The following is a 23367-nucleotide window of genomic DNA, read 5'->3' as shown; positions in this document are numbered from 1 at the left end:
TTTTTAAAAGAGTAGTCCCTATTAAGTGAAATAAGACAGTCACAAGAGGACAAATACTGTGTGATTCCACTTATATGAGATACATAGAGTGGTCAGATTTATAGAGACAGAAAGTAGAAAGGTGGTTGCCAGAGCCTGGGTGGAAGGGAGGAGGAGGAGTTATTGTTTAGTGGGTACAGAGTTTCAGCTTGGGAAAATAAAAAGGTTCTGGAGATAGATGGTGGTGATATACTTAATGTGAACATACTTAATGCCACTGAACTATACAGCTAAAAATGGTTAAAATTGTACATTTTAGGATATGTATGTTTTACCATAATAAAAGTACAGTTGCTGTACAATATAAGTTACAGGTGTACAAATACAGTGATTCACAATTTTTAAAGGTTGTACTCCATTTATAGTTATTATAAAATATTGGCTATATTCCCTATGTTTTACAATATATCCTTGTAGCTTATTTTTTTCCTAATAGTTTGTACCTCTTAATCCCCTACACCTACCTCACCCCTCTCCCCTTTCCTGACCCCACTGGTAACCACTAGTTTGTTCTCTATATCTGTCAGTCTGCTTCTTTTTTGTTATATGCCTTAGTTTTTTGTATTTATTAAATTCCACATATAAGTGATATCATACAGGATTTGTCTTTCTCTGTCTGACTTATTTCACTTAGCATAATGCCCTCCAAGTCCATCCGTGCTGCTGCAAATGGCAATATTTCATTGTTTTTTACAGCAGGGTAGTATTCCATTGTATATATGTATACCACATCTTCTTTTTGTTTTGTTTTTTTGTTTTTACTACATCTTCTTAATCCATTCACCTGTTGATGGACACTTAGGTTGCTTCCATATCTTGGCTATTGTAAATAATGCTGCTATGAACATTGGGGTGCATGTATCTTTTCAAATTAGTGTTTTTGGGTTTTTTTCAGATATATACCAGGGAGTAGAATTGCTGGGTCATATGGTAGTTCTATTTTTCGTTTTTTGAGAAAGCTCCATACTGTTTTCCACAGTGGTTGTACCAATTTACATTCCCATCATCAGTGTATAAGGGACAAACCAAATATTTGATTATACTAAGGAATTATTTTAGATGTGATCATGATGTCGTGGTTTTGTTTTTAAGAAAAACAAGGCCATATCTTTTAGAGATACAGACTGAAGCATTTACAGATTAAAATAATAGACTGTCTAGGATTTGCTTTAAAATAATACATTTGGGGAAGGAGTAATCAGTAGTAGTATAGATGAAATAAGATTGGCCATGTGTTGATAACTGCTGAAAGTAGGTGATGGGTACTCTAAACAATTCACTCTGCTTCTGTATATGTTTGAACTTTTCCATAATAAAATATTTTAAGTATACCTGCATTAGTTTTCTATTTATGGTAACAAATTTGTATGGTAACAAATTACCACAAATCAGCAGCCTAAAACAACACACATTTATTATCTCACAGTTTTTATGAGTCAGGAATCAAGGCATGGTTTAACTGGGTTTTCTGCTCAGGGTCTCACAAGGCTGCAGTGAGTGTGTCAGCCAGACTATGTTCTCATCTGGAAACTCTGGGGAAGAATCTGCTTCCAGCCTCATTCAGATTGTTGCAGAATTTATCTCCTAAGAGCTGTGCGAGGGTTGCAACTTTTTGCTGGCTGTTGGCTGGAGGACACCCTCGGTCCTAAAGACTGATAGCAGTTCTTTGCCACAAGGGCGTCCTCAGCACAGCTGCTTGCTTCTTCAAGGCCAGCAGAGGAATCTCTCACTCCAGTCTGCTAAATATTATATAATATGAGGTAATCACAGGAGTGACATCCATCCCCTTTGCTTCCATTCGTTAGGTGCAGATCACACTGAAGGGGAGGGAATTTTATAAAGATGTGACTCAGTGGGGGTCCCCATAGGGTGAGTCCACCACAATGCCTGAAGAAATAACTAAGGATAGATATATTAAATTTTTATATTCTCTTATGGAGAATTCTGCAATACTCAACACAGCTAAAATATATAATTAACATAGCTCCCTGAAAACCATGCGAAAATATGCACATTTTAAGCAGTTAACACATCTGACATCAAAGAAATTTGTTTAACATGTATAAACTAACCTGGTGAGCTTCAAATCTGTAGAAAATTTTATAAAAGGTGTTGACTTTTTTATACTATAATTAGCAAAGTGCACACAGCAAAAAAAAAGTAGTTTTGAGAGAGTTTTAAATATATTTATATATATAAATGTACCAAATGCCATTGAATGGACTATGAATACATTATCTTAACAAAACTTAGATGAGTCTCTTAATCTTAAAAGATTAAGCATTTTTTAAAAGGAGAGAAAAAGAGAAATGGAATAAAAAGAAAAATCAAAGATTCACCATTTATCTTAACTTGATTATGTCTTTTTTTAATTAATTTTTATTGGACTGTAGTTGCTTTACAGTGTTGTGTTAGTTTCTGCTGTACAGCAAAGTGAATCAGTTATACATATACATATATCCACTCTTTTTTGGATTTCCTTCCCATTTAGGTCACCACAGAGCACTGAGTAGAGTTCCCTGTGCTATATCTTAACTTGATTATGTCTTAATAAAAAAATTTTAACCCATGAGCCATAGAGGCATCCACTAAACATTTCTTAACACAAGCCACCAAAACCTTATTTCCAAATAAGGTCACATTCACAAGTATCCAGAATTAGGACTTCAAAGAATCTTTTTGGGGGGACACAGTTCAACTAGGAATTCCCTCTTTTCTACATCCAACTAGTGAACTCCTCACAGAACATCAATTGTAAGTTGCATGGTCCAGTGACCAAGATCAGAGTTCTGTTTAAGGTGGATTTGATCACTTGCTAAAGAGCAGGGGATTTTAATATCATTTTTATATTTAAAAAATAATGCTCATTAGTAAAGTGAGATAATACAAAAGTATATAAAGTGAAATATAAATATCTCCTACAATCTCAATCAAACCCCCCTGAGGCGAACACTCTGAACAGTTTGGTGTGTAAGCTTCCAGAATTTTATATATATATATAAATTCACAAAACTGGGATCATTAGTACAATAGGTAAAGGCTTAATCTCTAGAGCTTCTTAGTCTGAATCGTTGTTTTGCCTCTAGCTGTGTAACATTGGGCAATATATTAACTTCTCTCAGTCTGAGTTTTCTTATTTAGAAAATAAAAGATGAAAAGAGTAGTACTTTATATAATGGTTTGGGAATTAAATGAACTAATACTTGTGAAGTGCTTAAAACAGTGCCTGGCACATACTAAGTGCTTGATAAGTTATTTAATACTCTTCTGCAGCTGCAGCTTACTTTTTAAATATAACACTATATCTTAGAGATCATTTTTTATTGAAGTATAGTTGATTTACAATGCCATGTTAGTTTCAGGTGTACAGCACAGTGATTCAGTTATATATATATTCTCTTTCAGATTCTTTTCCCTTACAGGTTATTACAAAGTATTGAGTACTTTGAGTATCATTGAATATAGTTGACTGTAGTTCCCTGTGCTATACAGTAGGTCTTTGTTGATTATCTATTTTATAAGTAGTAGTGTATATATCCCAAACTCTTAATTTATCCCTCCCCACACTGTCCCCCTTGGTAACCATAAGTTTGTTTTCTATGTCTGTGAGTCTCTTTCTGTTTTGCAAATGAGTTCATTTGTGTCTTTTTTTTTTTTAGATTGCACATATAAGCAATATAATATGATATTTGTCTTTGTCTGTCTTACTTCACTTAGTATGGTAATCTCTAGATCTATCCATGTTGCTGCAAATGGCATTATTTCATTCTTTTTTATGGCTGAGTAATATTCCATTGTATATATATACCACATCTTCTTTATCCATTCCTCTGTCAATGGACATTTAGGTTGCTTCCATGTCTTGGCTATTGTAAATAGTGCTGCAGTAAACATTGGGGTGCATGTATCTTTTCAAATTACGGTTTTCTCCAGATGTAGAGGTCATTTTTAATATGGATAGAGTGGAAGACAAAAATAGCAACAAAGAACAAGAGCAATGAATAGAAAATGGTAACAAATATGGTAGATATTAATCCAACTATATCAATAATCACTTTAAAAGTTAATGGCCTAGGACTTCCCTGGTGGTGCACTGGTTAAGAATCTGCCTGCCAATGCAGGGGACACAGTTCAAGCCCTGGTCCAGGAGGATCCCACATGCCATGGAGCAACTAAGGCCATGTGCCACAACTACTGAGCCTGCACTCTAGAGCCCACGAGCCACAACTACTGAGCCCACGTGCTGCAGCTACTGAAGTCCGCGTGCCTAGAGCCCGTGCTCCGCAACAAAGAGAAGCCACCGCAATGAGAAGGCCGCGCACCGCAACAAAGAGTAGCCCCTGCTCACCGCAACTAGAGGAAGCCTGCACGCAGCAACGAAGACCCAACTCAGCCAAAAATAAATAAATAAATAAATAAATTAATTAATTAAAATTAAATTAAAAAGTTAATGGTCTAAATACACCAATTAAAAGACAGAGATTGTCAAACTGGATCAAGAAGCTGTCATGAGAATGAGAAGACAAGCCACAGACTGGGAGAAAATATTTGCAAAAGGCAAATCTGATAAAGGACTGTAACCCAAAATATACAAAGTACTCCTAAAACTCAACAGTAAGAAAACAAACAACCCAATTTTTAAAATGGGCCAAATATTTGAATAGATACCTCACCAAAGAAGATATACAGATGGCAAATAAGCATATGAAAAGGCTCAACATCGTATGTCATTAGGGAATTGCAAATTATAGCAACAATGAAATACCCCTAACACACCTCTTAGAATGGCCAAAATTCAAAACACTGACAACACCAAATGCTGGCAAGGATGTGGAGCAATAGGAACTCTTATTCACTGCTGATGGGAATGCAAAATGGTATAGTCACTTTGGAAGACAATTTGGCAGTTACTTACAAAACTAACATACTCTTACCATATGATCCAGCAATAGTGCTCCTCGGTATTTACCCAAAGGAGTTGAAAATTATATCCACACAAAACCCTGTATATGGATATTACAGCAGCTTTATCCATAATTGCAAAGACATGGCAGCAATCAAGATGTCTTTCCATAGGTGAATGGATAAATAAACTACAGTACATCCAAACAATGGACTCTTATTCAGCACTAAAAAGAAATGAGCTATTAAACCATGAGCAGACATGGAGGAAACTTAAATGCATATTGCTAAGTGAAAGAAGCCAATCTGAAAACACTGCATACTGTATGACTCTAACTATATGATATTCTGGAAAAGACAAAACTATGGAGACAGTAAAAAGACCAGTTTTTGCGAGGGCTTAGGGGAAAAGGGAGTATGAATAGGTGGAGCACAGAGGATTTTAAGGGCAGTGAAACTGTTCTGTATGATACTGTAATGATGAATACATGTCATTAGACATTTGTCAAAATCCACTGAATGTACAATATTAACAGTGAACCCTAATGGAAACTATGGACTTTGGATGATAATGATGCATCAATATAGGGTCATCCATTGTGACAAATGGACCACTCAAGCGCAGCATGTTGATAGTGAGGGTGGCCGTGCATGTATGGGGGGTAAGGAGCATGCAGGAACTCTGTAATTTCCACTCAATTTTACCATGAACCTAAAACTGCTCTTTTAAAAAGTCTATTCAAATAAATACACAATTTAAATTCTTTAAAAATCCACTGCTGATTGAATACGTTGATATATTCCCTCTCCCGCCACCCCTCATTTTTTCTGCAAGATTATGGTAGGACAATTTGAGGCTTAGTTGATTCCTTATGCTGAAATACAAGTGAGATATGCCTTTGACACCTTTGTTCTAATTTGTACAATATATTACAATAGATCTCATTTATAGAAAATAAAATGTATATTATATTTCACTTCTATGTAGATGAAATACAATAAAAATCAAGAGGACAGCTTGATATCCGCACTGAAGAGTCAAGTAACTGATGTAAAAAATGTTATGACCCAAAATATCGATAAAATTTTGGAAAGAGAAGAAAGATTGAATATCTTCACTGATAGAACAGATGATCTGCAAACAACTGTGAGTGTTACACAGCTGTCTTAATACCCAAACAGTGCTCTAAGTCATAGGATCATTGCCCTTGAGACAAACTGCCAAAAGCAAAAACATACTGGGACACTTGGTGAGATAATCCTATGTCACCAAACTATGGCTTTATCAAAAATTATTGAAATGCAACTAAAATATTAAAAGAATAATTATAAAACAATCCAAATTTTAAAGCCCATTAAAGTAGAAAGTGGTTATTTGTGTAACAGAATGGTTTCTTACATTAAGAAACACACAGGTTAGTCAACAAATAAATTGCAAGGGAAAAAAAGGAGAGGGAAACTTACCAATAAAAGGACTTAAAAGGTATATCAATTGCAATGTGTGGTTCTTATTTGGATTTTGATTCAAACAAACTATAAAAATGAAAATTTACAACTTCATGAGACAAATAGATATTTGAACTCTAGCTGGATATTAGATGAGGTTTAGGAATATAATTAATTTTTAGGTGTGATAATGGCATTGTGGTTATGTTTTTAAAAGAGTCATTACTTATTAGAGATACATACTAAAATATTTACGAATGAAATTATGTAACATCTGAGATTTGCTTCAAAATAGTTCGAGTGGAGGAGTAGAATGGTGTATAAATTAAACAAAATTGGCCATAAATTGACAATGGTTAAATCTGGATGCTGAGTATACAAGGGTTCATTATACCATCCTGTCAACTTTTGTATGTGTCTGAAATTCTCTATTAGAAAATAGTTTTAAAACAATCACCAAGTGTTCAACAGTTCCTTTTGAGCATTTTTTTTTTTTTTTTGGCTGCATCTCGAGACCTGTGGGATCTTAGTTCCCCAACCAGGGATCGAACCTGTGCCTCCTGCAGTGGAAGCTCGGAGTCCTAACCACTGGACTGCCAGGGAATTCCCCCGCTTCGAGCATTTTAAATTTTATTTTTACAGATCTTTTCTAGGAACACAGCCACCATATAAAGCAAAGTATACACACTACTTTTTACTCATCAAGTTCTATTGATTCAACTTCCTAAATCTTTTTTGTTCTAAGCCTCGTTTTTTTCACCTTTCAAAACAATTTACCAAGGTATTATTCACATATATTCACCCAGTTTAAGTGTGGAGTTTGACAAATTGTGGTAATTGTGTACAATTGTGTGACCACAATCAAGTTGTGGACTAGCTCTTCCATCCTAAAATCTGCCCTCCTTTGTAGTTGACTCTTCACCAACCCTGACCCCAACCAACCACTAATCTGTTTTCTGTCACTATAGTGTTGTCTTTTCTACAACGTCGTATGAATAGAATCATACAATACAGTCTTTTGTGTTTGACATCTTTTACTTAATATAATGTGTTTTATATTCATGTTGTTGTGTGTTAATATGTTACTCCTTATCATTGCTAAATAATATTCCACAGATAGCTAAATCTCTTTTGAACACACCTTCTGCCCATCCCAATGCCACTCACTGTCTCACTCCAAGATCAATTATCTCTTGTCTGACTGTGGTAATTCCCAGATTTAATTGTTCTCCCTATTTTTGGTTCTACTCTGCTCCAGTCATCCTCCACACCGACACTAGAGTATTCTTTTAAAATGCAAGGGCTTCCCTGGTGGCGCAGTGGTTGGGAGTCTGCCTGCTAATGCAGGGGACACGGGTTCGAGCCCTGGTCTGGGAAGATCCCACATGCCGCGGAGCAACTGGGCCCGTGAGCCACAATTACTGAGCCTGCGCATCTGGAGCCTGTGCTCCGCAACAAGAGAGGCCGCGATAGTGAGAGGCCTGCGCGCCGTGATGAAGAGTGGCCCCCGCTTGCCACAACTAGAGAAAGCCCTCGCACAGAAACGAAGACCCAACACAGCCAAAAATAAATAAAATAAATAAATTTAAAAAAAAAAAAAAAAAAAAAAAAAAAAAATGCAAGTATGAGCGTTATCTGTAGCCTTTTTAAAACCCTCTAGTGGTGCCCCTTTGTCCAAGCAGGGTAGAGTCCAACCTCCCTAACTTAATGAGCTTTCTTCTGACTATATTGCCAGTCATATCACCCAGAGGTCATGTCTTGTAGTTTATAAATCTCAAAAAATATCCAACTATTTGTAGTTCTCCAAAATACCTGTTGCATTATTTCACACCTTTATGCATACTGTTCCCTCTTTTTCCTTGCCCTGGAAAACTTCTACTCATCCATCAAAACCCAACTCAAGAATCATCTCCTCATCCACTGCCCAGGCTGAGTTTATGCCTCTCTCATCTATGCCATCCCTGTACCTTGTATTTATTGATCAATTAAACAAATATCTTTTGAAGATCTACTGTCTAGCAGGCTCTATAATAGACACTAAGAATAATAAGGATGAATATGATAGCCACAACCCCAGCAAACAAGCACTCAATGTTAGTTAAATTAAACACTACTTACTTAAACAAAGCAATCCTCTACATTGTTTTTATAGCAGGAAAAAGATGAGGTCACATCAGTTTATATAATCTACAAAGAAGAATTAATAAAGTAAATCATTGTCTAGCATTGCAGTTGTTGTCTTTATGAGAGTTATAACACAAGAGTTCAGATAAAACTGTCCAAGCCATTTAGATTCATTCATTGTTCATTAATAAACATTCTTTGGGGGCCTGTTATATACAGGATATTATGCTTGTCATCTTCAGGGATAAAAGAATGGAATAAGATACTTGCCACAGTTTAATCTACTGCAGGAGACATATTTGTATAAACCTAACTGCAATATAAAGTATGTGTTAAGTGTCATAATAGACGGATAAAGCATAACAGCCAAATAACAGCCAAATAGTGGATATCTGATAGTACCTACATTTTTACAACGCATTTTGAAATTACAGTCAGAAAATTCCACAATCAATATTACCTCATTCAACATTTATTTCAAGTATATGAAAAGGGTTTTTTAAAATATTTATTTATTTATTTATTGGCTGCCTTGGGTCTTAGTTGCAGCACACGGGATCTTCTGTTGCGGCGTGCAGGCTCTTTGTTGCGGTGCACAGGCCTTTCTCTAGTTGTGGCGTGTGGGCTCCAGAGCGAGCAGGCTCAGTAGCTGTGGCGCGGGCTTAGTTGCCCTGCGGCATGTGGGATCTTAGTTCCCAGACCAGGGATTGAACCACCATCCTGTGCATTGCTAGACGGATTCTTAACCACTGGACCACCAGGGAAGTCCCTATGAAAAAGTTCTGAGAATAATATATCTAATACCCTTGTAATCATCAGCCAGCTTTATCTGGACTTAATATTTTGCCACATTTGGTTTGGGCCTTTGTTTCTTAAAGAAATAAAATTATACATATAATTAAAGTCCCCTGTGTACCTTTCCCAAACCCATTCCACTCCCTCACCAGAAGAACCACTGTCGTGAATTTGACTTGAATCATTTGTATGCATGTTTTGATTCCTCTGCTATATATGTGTAGCTATATATGTATCTGTAGTATTGGTTTGCATTTTTAAACTTTGTATTTATGACATTATAATGAACCTATCCTTCTGAAACCTGAGTTTTTAGTTCAACATTATGTTTTTGAAATGTATTCATTTTGATACACTTAGCTCTAATTTATCAATTTAGCTTCTGACAGCATATCATTACTATTTTAAGAAATACAGAAATAACTTATCCTTTCCCCTTTTAATAAATATTAATGTAGATTCCAACTTCTTTATTATGAACACTACACTGAACACCCTTGTACATGTCTTTTAGTACACATTTACAAAATGTTTCTAAGACAATGGTCTATAGAGTTTTTTGATCATATATACTTATTCATAAAATATTCTTGAGAATGCATTTAAATATATATAAATTATATATATTCTTCTATAATAATGTTATATATTAAAACATACTAAGTAGAAATTAAAAGAATGAGACAAAGATGAAATAAAATATTAAATAACTTTTCTTAAGAAAATTAAAACTATGTCTCTCTGATTAAGAAAAATTTTAATAATGTATTTTAATGATAGTGTGATTAAAAGTCAGATTTGATTACAAATGACTATTTTTTAAGTCTCTAAATATGGCAGGTAGAGTGTTCAAACTAGAAGCAGAGATATATCCTCTTTGTCATTTTCTTGTTTATCTTTGCCTTGTTAGTATAATTAAGCCACATGTCTACTTTAGCTTAGTTAAAACTAAATAATATTACCCATGTATTACCCATAATTCACTTACCCATATAAATTGTAGGTATTGCAATACACTACAAGAGAGTGGACAAAGGGGTCTGCAGTGGGCTTCCCTGGTGGCACAGTGGTTAAGAATCCGCCTGCCAATGCAGGGCACACGGGTTCGAGCCCTGCTCCGGGAAGATCCCACATGCCGCGGAGCAACTAAGCCCGTGCGCCATAACTACTGAGCCTGCGCTCTAGAGCCCACGAGCCACAACTACTGAAGCCCGCGCACCGAGAGCCCGTGCTCTGCAACAAGAGAAGCCACTGCAATGAGAAGCCCGCGCACCGCAACGAAGAGTAGCCCCCACTCGCTGCAACTAGAGAAACGCCCACGCGCAGCAACAAAGACTCAACTCAGCCAAAAATAAATAAATAAATTTATTTAAAAAAAAAAAAAAAAAAAAAAGGGGTCTGCAGTGGCCAACTCTGCATCACTGTGGCATTTCCTCTCTACCCTCAAAACATCTTAACTTTCATGATTTACCATTTTACATCATACCTAGGGAAGATATCAGTGCCTATCCATATGTTAAATTTTAAATATTTTCATTTCCTTCTTGTTTCTTAGATTAAAATGAACAAATAGATATGGTTCTAATATTATTTTCCTGCTCTCCAGTGGGTCATCTTTTACAACCCCCTGGGATGCTAGATCCCATTTTTGACCCACCGTTCTATAATATATACATAGAAATGGAATTGCTGGATCTTAAAATATGTGCACCTTTGAATTAGCCAAATGTTTCAAAATTGCTTTCCAAAGTGTTGTGCCAGTTTATACTCCCATCGGCGCTGTACGAGATGCCCCGTCGCTCCACACTGTCTTTCCAAAACCTGAGATTATTAGATTATAACTTTTAACAGTCTGGTAGGGGAAAGAAAGTAACTATTGTCTTGATTTGCATTTCCCTAATTTGGGATGACAGAGAGCAATTTTTGTTTATTAACCATTAGAGTTTCTTCTGTGAGTGGCCTGTTGATATCCTTTGCCCATTTTGCTAATGGGGTGCTTATCTTTTTTAATAATTTAGTATATATATAAAATACTAATTTTATAACTATTAGAATAATGAATGAGTATATAATTCTTCATCCTAATACCTAGTTGTAGAAAGTGTAAATATGTTCTCCCTGTATGTGGCTTGATTTTAACTTTGTGTATAGTGTCTTTTTTAGGACAGAAGTCTTTTCTCTTTACTATTTTTTTTTATTAAAGTGTAGTTGATTTACACTATTGTGTTAATTTCTGCTATAGAGCAAAGTGATTCAGTTATACATATATAACAATATATATACATTCTTTATGTTCTTTTCCATTATGATTTATCATAGGATATTGAATATAGTTCTCTGTGCTGTACAGTAGGACCTTGTTGTTTATCCATTCTATATATAAAAGGTTACATCTGCTAACCCCATCCTCCAATCCATCCCTTCCCAACCCCCTCCCCCTTGGCAACCACCAGTCTTCTCTCTATGCCCGTGAGTCTGTTTCTGTTTCATAGATAGGTTCCTTTGTGTCATATTTTAGATTCCATATATAATGATATCATATGGTATTTGTCTTCCTCTTTCTGACTTACTTAGTATGATAATCTCTAGCTGCATCCATGTTGCTGCAGATGGCACTATTTCATTTTTTTATGGCTGAGTAGTATTCCATTGTATATATGTACCACTTCTTCTTTATCCATTTATCAGGACAGACGTCTTTAACTTTCATGTAGGCAAATGTATCAGTCTTGCCCTTTATGCTTTCTGTGTCTTAAGAACACCTTCCTTTCCCCAGGTTATAAAGATGCTCTTATGTTGTCTCCTAAAAGTTTTTATTCCTGCTTCTTAAACATGAATCTTTAAAACATCTGGAATTTTATTTTTGCATAAAATATGAGGTAGGAATCAAATTTTATTATTTTCTGTATAAATAACCAGTTGCCCAAATGACCATTTATTAAATAGCTCAGCCTTTCCCATTTGGTTTGTAATGCCAACCTTGCCACGTATAATGTTTTCATATGTAAACAATTTTCGTTCTTTTGATTCGTATGTATTATATTCTTCTGATCTATTTCTATTTCCTTGGGCCAGTACTACACCATTTTAGTTACTGTGGTTTTATGAGAAGTCTTAATATCTTATAGGGCAAGTTCGTCTACTTTCTCTTTTTTGGAAATTATGTTGGCAAGGCTTGCTTCTTTCTCTTTCGGGGAACTTTAGATTCTACATCTCAAGTTACACACACACACACACACACACACACACAAATTGTTGGGGTATTAGTTGGAATTACATTAATATGGGGAGAACTGACACCTTTAAAATACTGTTTTCCCTTCTCTGAACATGCTATGTCTCTTCATTTTTCTAAGTCTCTTTCAAAATCTTTCAGTAGAGTTTTATAATTTTTCCCCTAAGGGTCTTGTACAACTTTTCTGAGATTTATTTCTTGATATCTTACAGTTTTCGTGGCTATTGTATATGATATTTTTTAAACTACATTTTCAAAAAATTTTTGGTTAATAGGAACACAGTCAATTTTTGCATACTGATTTTGTATCCCAAGTCTTGCTGAACTCTTTTATGGTAATATTGTTTGTCTGTGGATTTATTTGCATTTTCTACATAGAAATTCCATCATATATGAAAAATGACTGGATTTTTTTTTATCCTTTCCAATATGTATTTTCTTTGCTTCCTTGCTCATGCCTCCCTCTCAAGTTAAAGGCAACTACCTTGAGACCATTAGGCTTGGTTGGATAGGAAACTTATACCCTTAATCTGATCTCTAATGCAGGGCACAATCTTTTTGTAATTGAGGTAAAATTCACGTAACAAAAAATTAACATTTTAAAGTATACAATTCAGTGGCAATTGGTACATTCACAATGTTGTGTACCCACCACCTCTATCTAGTCCCAAAACATTTTATCACCCCAAAAAGAAACTTCATGCCCATTAAGCAATTACTCCCCAGCCCCTAACAACCAATAATCTACTTTCTGTCTCTATGGATTTACCAATTCTGAGTATTTCATATAAATGGAATTATACAATCTGTTATCTTTTGTGTCTGGCTTCTTTCACTTAGCATGATGTTTTCGAGGGTCATCCATGTTGTAGCATGTATCAGTACTTCATTCCTTTTTGGCTGAATAATATTCCATTGTATGGATTTACCACAACTTGTTTATCCATTCATCAACTGATGGACATTTGTGTTGTTTCTGCCTTTTGGCTACTGTGAATAATGCTGCTATGAACATTTGTGTACAAGTTTTTGTTTGAATAGTTGTTTTCAATTCTTTTATGTATATACATAGGAATGCAATTGCTGGATTATATGGTAATTCTATTTTAACTTTTTGAGGAATTTCCAAACTATTTTCCACAGTGGTTGAACCATTTTACCTTCCCACCAGTAATGTAAGAGGGTTCCAATTTCTCCACATCCTGTTCAACACTTGTTATTTTTCCTTCTTTTTTTTTATTATAGCCATCCTACCAGGTGTGAAGTGGTATCTTACTTTGATTTGCATTTCAAGTCATTGCCCATTTTTAATAGGTTTGGGGGGGTTTGTAATTGAGGAAGGGTAGAATCTTAGTGGGCATCTGTCATTAAAAGGCCTTTTCAATCTAATGTCTTATTATTTGGGCCCAAAAACCATCAGCTTATCCAATCTTCCAATGTTCCACATTTCTGCAGTCTCTCTATTCCTTTTCATTTCTTCTTGCAAACCAGCCAGTTGTTGCCTTGCTAAATGTAGCCAGTAACAAGAACTCACACTACTACCTTTCTATTTTCCAACCTTTTCTTCTAAAAGGACAGACTCAGTAGTATTTTGTCTGCCTTCCAAATTATCACAGGCAATAGTTTTAGCAAATATTTTACCCTGCAGAGCATTGGTCTCTATCTTTCCAGACTCTAATATCAGTTTCTTCTGTGCCTACCACCTGATGGCTAAGCCAGTGCTACATGTTTTAGAGTTCTGTATTGATAATAACAACATCTCATCCTACTACAATTTCACTATTAGAGAAACATTAGCTATACCAACATACCTCAAGTTTTCAGTGTTTTAACTCAACAGAGGTTAATTTCTCGGTATATAACAGTATAAGGCAGGCTTTCAGTGAGCAGACTTCCACAGGGTAATCCAGAAACCCAAGTTTTTTCCATTTTGTGACTCTGTCATTGCCTTTGGCCCCTCAGAATCTTTCAATTTCAGGTGGCAGCTCGTTAAACAGGGAGTGGAAGAAGCACATTTGCTTTGAGCCAGTTCAGCCCGAAAGTGACACCCATCATTTCTACTCACAATCTATTGGTAGGAATTAGTCTTATAGCTTTGCATAGGTACATGGGGTAGAGAGGGGACACAGCAAGGGGTGGGGTGAAAGGCCTGAGAAATGTGGTCTGTGATTGGACAGTCTCTTGCCAGCAACAACTGTACATTATGGAAGGGGAACTAAAGTCTTCAGTGGATAGCTGGCTGTCTTTATCACATCTGGAAGTTTATCACTAAAGGAAATTCTAAAGGAACTATAGATAGTGGTAAAGGTGTAGGTAACACTAAATGAATATTGACTGCAATATAGGTGACGAGAAGTGGTTGGATTCTGGATATATTTTTAAGGTGGAGCGAATTAGAGTTGCTGACAGATTGGCCATGAGGTGAGAGAGTCAAGAAAGACTCCAAAGCTTTGAGCCTAGTTAACAGGAAGGATGGAAATTGAGTAGTTTCATTGCTTTCCTCACGTGAGCCCAAGGGTTAGCCCGCTGTGAGCACTAAATCCTAAGCCCTGCCTGCATGGCAGAGGCCAACATCATCACCTTCCCAAATCCAGAGGAGCTGCACCATCAGAGCAACTTCTCACTGCTTTCCTAGGTTCCTGCACTTGGCCTTACTCTTACTTTCTTCCAAATCAGTTATGCATTTTAAAAGTTTGCTTCTTATATTTTATCTAGCATTTCTGAGTAGTAATAGTGGCAGGGTTATAGGGTTACATAATCTACTATATCACTGGATCTATTACTTTTTTATTAGATTATATCATGTTTCTTTCTTATCAGAAAAGAGGCAACATCTAAATCCCAGAAAGTTATAGCAAAAAAATTAAGAGATTTTTTTTTTCACTTTACTGCCTTCCAAACAAATCCCACTTTTATGTATACATTGTATTTTCATGATTACATGGGAAAAAATGACTTCTTCTTTGAAGCCAGTTGAGTAGAAGCAGCTCAATAAAAGATTAAATTTGGGACTTCCCTGGTGGTTCAGTGGTTAAGACTCCCCACTTCCACTGCAGGGGCTGCCGGTTTGATTCCTGGTCGGGAAACTAAGATCCCACATGCCATGCGCAGTGCAGCCAAAAAAAAAAAAAAAAAAAAAAATAGGAAAAAAAAATAAAGATGAAATTTGACTGAAATATTTTACTATTGTTCTCAGATTATTTTCACACAGATATCACATAATCATTCTCACTAAACCCTCTATTTTTGCCTAGCTAAATTAATTTTCTCTATCTTTTTGTAAAAGACCCAACTATTCTTAAAAAGCAGATTTGGCTTTTTAACAAAAAGTAGGCCAATAGGCTTTTTGTCTGTCTGCCTACAGATAAATATAGGTCATGGATTTTAACTTGCAGATTAAACATATACATTTATTTTGGTATCCTCTCAAAACTCCAATAAAATGATAGGTAAAACAACAATTAGAGATTTTAATGTATAAACCACTAGGATTTTTTAGAAAAAGAACAAGAGAAAAGAAATTTCAAAATTTTGGAAGCTAGGAAAATGGGTTCTGAGTACTTAATAGCCTCATTAGAGCAGTAAAAGCTCGAAAAACAAGCTTATAGCAGAAGATATTAAGATGCCAAATGATCCCGGCCATAGAACCTTGGAAAGGATCAGAAATTGGACACACATCATACTTCTAAAAGTAGACACACGGTACTTCTAAAAGCAGTATGGGTCTAGAAAGAAGAGACTGGGTATAAAGTCTTTAAAAGGAACATTTTACCTGTAGAGCCCCTTCCCGACTTTTTACAGCCACAGTTTCCTCTCCTTACCCCTGACAAAGGATAATAAATTGTATTATCTAAAGACAACAGACCTAAGAGATTCTAAACTCATTTACCAGGTGCAGTTAAGGCCAGAGTGATCATCATATTAAAATTAGGTGGACTAAGTAAAACTCTGCATCCTGAATAGGGTGACCATTCCCCAAGCTCTCTCCCAGTCAGCTTCACCCAGGCAGGAGATTAGAGGATTCCTCCCTAAGAAAACTCACGAGGCCAAGGAAAAAAGACCTACAGATACTGACCGACAGATATTGAGGCATTCCCCCAGTGAAATAGTCAGGTTCATACCAGATTATCCTATAGTGAAGCCCACCAAATGATAGCCCTCACTCACTCATATGGAGTTTCCAATCATCATTTTAGATCATGAGATATTTGAGAAAAATCTCTATGATAAAAAAAAAATCAAAGTAAACAGAAAAAAGGAACTCAGACAAAACAGATAATGCAGAAGCAAAAGAAAGCTTCATTTAAAAAAAAAAATCTCTCTGGGGGGAAGGATAAATTAGAAGTTTGGGATCAACATAAACACACTACTATGTATAAAATAGATAACCAATAAGGACCTACTGTATAGCACAGGGAACTATACTCAATATTTTGTAATAACCTATAGTGGAAAAGAATCTGAAAAGGAATATATATATATATATATATATATATATATATATATATATATATACACACACACACACATATACATATGTATGTATATCTGAATCACTGTGTTGTGCACCTGAAACTAACACAGTATTGTAAATTATACTTCACTTAAAAGAAGCAAACAGGGCTTCCCTGGTGATGCAGTGGTTAAGAATCTGCCTGCCAATGCAGGGGACATGGGTTCGAGCCTCATTAGAGCAGTAAAAGCTGCTGGTCCGGGAAGATCCCACATGCGCGGAGCAACTAAGCCCATGTGCCACAACTACTGAGCCTGAGCTCTAGAGCCTGCGAGCCACAACTGCTGAGCCTGTGTGCCTACAGCCCATGCTCCGCAACAAGAGAAGCCACCATAACAAAGAGTAGCCCCCACCCACCACAACTAGAGAAAGCCCACAGACAGCAACAAAGACCCAACACAGACAAAAATAAATAAATTTATTTAAAAAAAAAAAAGACCTCTCTAATGTCTTGGGAGAAATAATAGAAGATAATATTGTACAACCCTGAAACAAGAATGGAAAGCTACATAACAGCTTATTCATAGAACAAAAAGATCTTTTGGAATTTAAAACAACAGTAAAATTTTTAAATTAAATAGAATGATTGTAATATAAAGTTGAGATATTCTCTCAGAGAGCAGAGCAGAAAGAGAGAGAAAAGACAGAGAATCAGTCTAAGAGATCCAACATATGAATAACAGGATTTTCAGAAAAAGAAAATGAAGGAACCAGAGGGGAGATAATCAGATTAATACAAGAAAAAATCCTACAACTAAATAACATGAATTTACAGATTCAATGAACAACAAAAGAGGATCATAGCAGGGCATGTAATCTTGAAATTATAGAACGTTAAAAAGGAAGAGAAGATTCTGAAGGTTTTTAGAGAGAGAGAAAAAACAAAGACTTGGCAATTAGAATAACAGATTTTGCAAAAGCAATATATGGTGCTAAACAAAAATAAAGGAATGCTTTTAAACTTCTGAAGGAAAATGATTTCCACACTAGACTTCTATACCCAAATTACCAAGGGTAGAATAAAGACATTTCTAGGCATGTAAATTCTCAGAAACATATCTCCCACTCACCCTTTCTAAGCAGTTTTCAGCAGAAATTTTTCACCAACAGAAGGAAATAAATCAAGAAAGGGAATGAAATGAGACTGAAAAAACAAAAGGCCCAGCACAAGAGAAGGGCATTCCCAGGATACTGGTGCAGAAAGATCTGAAGATTAAAGCTATAGGTATAGCAAACCTAGACCCCAACCAAACCACATTGGAGTAGATCAAAAGGCTCTGTGAGGAACTTCAAGATAAAGCAGAAGGTTCCAACATTGGAGCCATCAAAGGAAGGATATTTTCCAGCTCCTTTGGAGAGTTTAGGAATGAATTACTGGTTGGTAGATTAAAAACTAATAAATGAAAACATTTTAACTACCTACCTATTATTAGCTCTAGAGAAACCAAAAAGCTATACATTAAAGTCAATGTAGTCAAACATGCTCCATGTCTCAGGGAATAGTTACAAAGCTTTAATTAAACAAAAAGAATAGGAAAGAAAGGAAAGGTGTGTGTTTGGGGAAGGGGGGGTTTGGAGGTATGGTAGGAGTTATACCCCCTTTTCTATAGTTGGAAACAGGAAAAATCAAGAAAAATATATATATATATATATGTTTTCTAGCAATACAGAGGAAAACAAACAGCAGGAAAAAATAAACAGCTAAATGAGGTGCATTCAACAAGTATTTACTGAGCACCCACTATATGTCAGACACTGTTCTAGGTCAGGGTTTCTCAACCGTGGCACACTCTGGACTGTCCTGTGCATTGTAGGATATTCAACAGCATTCCTGGCTTCTATCCATTAGATGCCCAGTAGCACCCCTACAGTCATGACAGTCAAAAATGTCTCCTGATATCGCCAAAAGTCCTCTGGAGGGCAAAATTATCCCCGGGTGAGAACCACTGTTCCAGGAAATAGAGATACAGCAATGAACAAAACACACAAAAAAGAGCTGAAAGTGATTACCTCTGAAAAATAGGATCAGGTTGAGAAGGAGCAGAGCAGGAAAATGCAGTTTTTACTCATAAGCCTTACAGAATTCTGACTTTTCAAACTCTATATACACACTACATTAATAAAAGAGAATAAATAATCTAAGAGAAAGATATAAAGTCCATTTATACCTTAATTCACTGTTTCTACACGAGGCAGTATAGAGTCATACAATTCTAGATTTGAATTCCAGCTCCACCACTTACTCTAAATCTGAGGCAAGTAACTTAAACCTTTCTGAGCCTCATTTTCTTCAACACTATAGAACAGGAATATTCACCTAAGGTTATTATAAGTATTGCATATTATTATGCAAAAATACATATAATGCATGTCCTATAGTACCTGCATTTTAAGCATTCAATAAATTATAACATCTTGGAAAGTATATGTAGTCACTAGCTTCCATACGCCAGATCCTTGAGAATAACCACCAGCATCTTGGATATATAAACCTGGGGCTCCCATAACTTGTCATATACTAGAGTCATGAGGCCATCTGAGTGGCATACCAGGACTCATGCCACTTATAGCATGCACTGTAATCATGTACATACCTTGATTTTGTTCTTGGGAAATCACCATATATACTGAGAGTAAAAAAGCAGATCTGATGCACGAAGAAAGATAACTGAAATATGTTAGAGTTTTACTTATCCAGGTGGCAGATAGCAGAAATCCATGTAACCATCAAGCAATTTATTTGTATCACGACTATATGAAAAGCAGTTACATATATTTTAAAAATAAAAAGGAGTAGACCAAATGAAAACAATAAAGCTTACTTCAGGGGGTGGGGGGAAGGATTTCACAATTTCGTGTGACCATGTTTCATTTCTCTCCACTGCTCCTTGGATTCTTTCAATAATCTTAATAAAATTTAATAAAAGTGAGCTATTTTGTTTAGGTTAATTAGGTTAAGATATGAAACTTTTTGTATCATACTTAACGAAGTCCATCTCATTATTCATCAGAATATTAATTAATTATAATAATGGCATAATTTATTCTTATATCCAGTCTCGATATACTATATTCACTATCTCAGTTAATCCTCACAATCTGGGCTACTATGTGGCAGATGCTATTATCCTCATTTAATAGATTTAGTCATTCATTTTTTCAACAAATACTATTATAATTGAACACCTGCTCTATGTTGTTCGCTGTTGGGAATATAGCAGTGAATGAAACAGACAAAAAATCCCTGCCTTCATAGAACTTACGTTCTCAACAAACAACAATTAAGTAAAATGTACATATTGTTAGATAAGAGATAAGTACTTTGGAGAAAAATAATGTATTGAAGAGGAATAGGGCTTCTGGAATGGAGATGGGGTAGCAATTTTAAATAGGGTTGTAGGGGATAGTGGAATTTAAGTAAAATCATGATGTAAAGATGAGGAAACTGAAGTTCAGAGAGTTAGTAACTTATTCAAGGTCACAAAATTAATAAAGCCAATAAAAGTATAGCTGAACACAATAAAGAATCTTGGTGCATCATTTTATAATAGCTGCTCAGACCTATTGAGACTTTCTGTGATTGGTCAAACACAAATTAAATCTGTTCCTCTAAATCATTCTAATAAGTATTGTAGTGTGCACATTAATCCAGAAATGGAAAGAAAACATTAAATTTGTGTTTATTTTCATTTCAGGCCAAAGAATCCCAAAAAACAAGAAAGATTCTTGGGAGGATATGGTGGAAACACTTCAAAAAGATTATAGTCATCACCATGGCCATTCTCCTTTCAGTCATCATCATTCTTTTAAGTACAAATGTAATACCAACTTGACCCTTCTCCCCATCCCTAGCAGGTACCAATAAATTGTTATATGTAATTATAGAGTTCTACAACCAACGATTACAAAAGCCTTCTCTAGTGGTAGGAGGAATGGAGGAAAAGGGGGTTGGAAGTATTTCCTTGTCCCTTTAGTGTTCCTTGACTCTTGTCTTTGTACCTCTCCCATTTCTGTAATCCCATTTGTTTTTTTTTAACCACTGCTCCACTACTCTTCTCTTTGTTAATACTACAAGCACATACCCTGAAATCAGACTGCCAAGCTTCAACTCTCCACTCTGCCACATACCATATAGATGACTTTGGACAAGTTGGTTAACCTTTGACCCTGTTTCCTCATCTTTAAAATGGAGCTAATAATCATAATATCGCATAGAGTTGTTGTCTACCACATAGAAAATGCTATTTAAGTGTTAACTATTACTTAATAGGAAAGATGATTGCATTTATGGCATTGATTAAATCCCCATCATCTTACTCCTTACTCAGAAATGACCTTAAAATTCCCTTAGAAATAAGAATCCTTACACGAGTACAGTCCAGATACACAGTCACCTCTTCTACATATTCTTTCATTTGAAATGAAAATTCAAACCATTGTGTTTTATACTAGGCATTTCTTTGGGTAAAGATTAAAAAATTAGGAAACTTTATCATTTCTCTAATAAATCACAGGTCATGTCTTCTATTTTACCACCCTAACAGCTTTTTTTTCTTTTTAACTGATACACTTCATCCAATAACCTTGAATCACTAAGATGTCTAAAACCCAAAACGTTCAACTTCACTTCGCAGTTGGTTACAAAGTTTCATGAATTCTATTTCCTAAGTGGGATCTTGAGGTCTAAAGTAGGTTTTAAAAATCATAAAAATCATAGTGATTCATGGGGAAGAATAAAAAGATTAGAACAGGGGTTCCTGACTACCAGAGAACTCATTTTAATTCTGATAATGATCAAATATCAGCATTTTAAATAGGTCCCAATTCCTCCAGCACAATATCACCTTTGCATTCACAAAATATTTTTTAAAGCATTTTAAATGTTAGAAACTTTTGGAGTTTCTGTAATTTATACCCAGGAAAAAAAATATAGTCTGACATATGTACTAAGTGCTTTGGGGGAGAGGTGTCTCATTAAATTTTACAATGACATGAAGAGGTAAAAACTATTAAGATAGTATAATGTAAAGCACATAAAACTGGCTGGCATGTAAGTGCTATGTAATGTTAGTTCATATTATTTTTATTTTGCATATGAGAAAATAGCAATGTTAAATGGCATGTTCAAGATCACACAGCTAGAAGGCTGAGATTTTACTGATTCAAGTACTGACTGAGGTATATAGTCACGAAACCCACATGTTTAACTCAGAGTATATTATCTGACCCCTTAAATTAATTGTGGGCCAGACAACACACATCAGTACTATTTTGCTTTGGACCAGGTTAGTAGGTTGTTTTGGGGGGGTAGAGATAGGAATCTGAAGGAATATTGAGAGGAGATATTGTCATGCATTTTGCTGCCATTATTTTTGTAGCCCTATAAAATTTGCCTCCAATTATTTCTATAATTTATAATTATGTACAAAACAATGTATTTGTATCCTGATTGCCAGCGAATACTAGCATATTTATTGCCAAAAGACATCAAATTTAACACCTAATCTAGCCACCACACCACCCCCAATTTTACATTTTAGGATGCCAAGACCCAGAAGCCTAAAAAATAAATAAAATGCCTTTGCAACCTCCCTCCACTTGCAGCGTGTTTAAAGCACAGGCTATCACCCTGGTTCCAGGCAGCACGGCCCATGTAATACCTGTTTTCCTAGGCAGTCTTAAATAGAGTTTAAGAGTTTTCCAGATGACTTCTATTTTTATGAACTGTTGAAAGCTGCTAGGAAGAAGTAAGCAAAGCACTCATTTAGTAAAGTGTTTCCCTGCTATTTGTGCAACATCTAGCAGAATGTACCTGAGTAGAAAGAAACAAATATTAAGACAACCTTAGATTTTTCATTTATGCATTCAAATATTGTTGAGTTCCTCCTCTGCACCAAAACAGTCCTAAATCATTAGGATTTATTCTAAGTTACCACATTGATAGAGATAACAGATGTTTGAGAAATTAACGGCTGTATATAGAAGTATAAGAAATGGTCCTGATCCTAAGGGAAGCGTACATTCCAGTTGAGGAGGCAAGACCAACAAAGATCATAAACACGTTAAAATAACATCTACTAAGTGATGCATTGTGTGGCAGGGAAAAAATACAAGAAAGATAATGATCAACACTGGCTCCAGTCACTGAGGAAGATCTGCACGCTTATAAGTGGGATGGGAATTGGACCTTATTAGAAATCAAATTTATCTCAATAGGTAAAGGCAGTCCAGTTAATATTGTTACTGAGCACTGATATGCCAGTAGCTGTTGAAGTACTTTATTTTTATTTAATCCTCACAACAACCCTGAGGT

General features: G+C 35.6%; 1 protein-coding gene across 3 annotated transcripts in view; it reads left to right on the top strand.

Moving 5' to 3' along the window:
* Positions 1–21510, top strand: part of LOC103016173 (uncharacterized) — a 31922-nt gene extending 10412 nt beyond the window's left edge. For 2 of the 3 annotated variants that reach the window (XM_007165619.2, XM_007165617.2), the window contains 2 exons: positions 5930–6088; positions 20750–21510. In XM_007165619.2, coding sequence (XP_007165681.1) covers positions 5930–6088; positions 20750–20887 — 297 coding nt within the window. In that variant the 3' untranslated portion in view covers positions 20888–21510. The remainder of the gene's footprint in view (positions 1–5929; positions 6089–20749) is intronic. The other variant, XM_028166316.2, reaches the window with a different exon arrangement.
* Positions 21511–23367: the final 1857 nt, after the last annotated feature.

This window comes from Balaenoptera acutorostrata, chromosome 5, assembly GCF_949987535.1.
Source record: "Balaenoptera acutorostrata chromosome 5, mBalAcu1.1, whole genome shotgun sequence".
NCBI classification, from domain to species: Eukaryota; Metazoa; Chordata; class Mammalia; order Artiodactyla; family Balaenopteridae; genus Balaenoptera; species Balaenoptera acutorostrata.
This window is presented reverse-complemented; position numbering and strand designations above follow the sequence as displayed.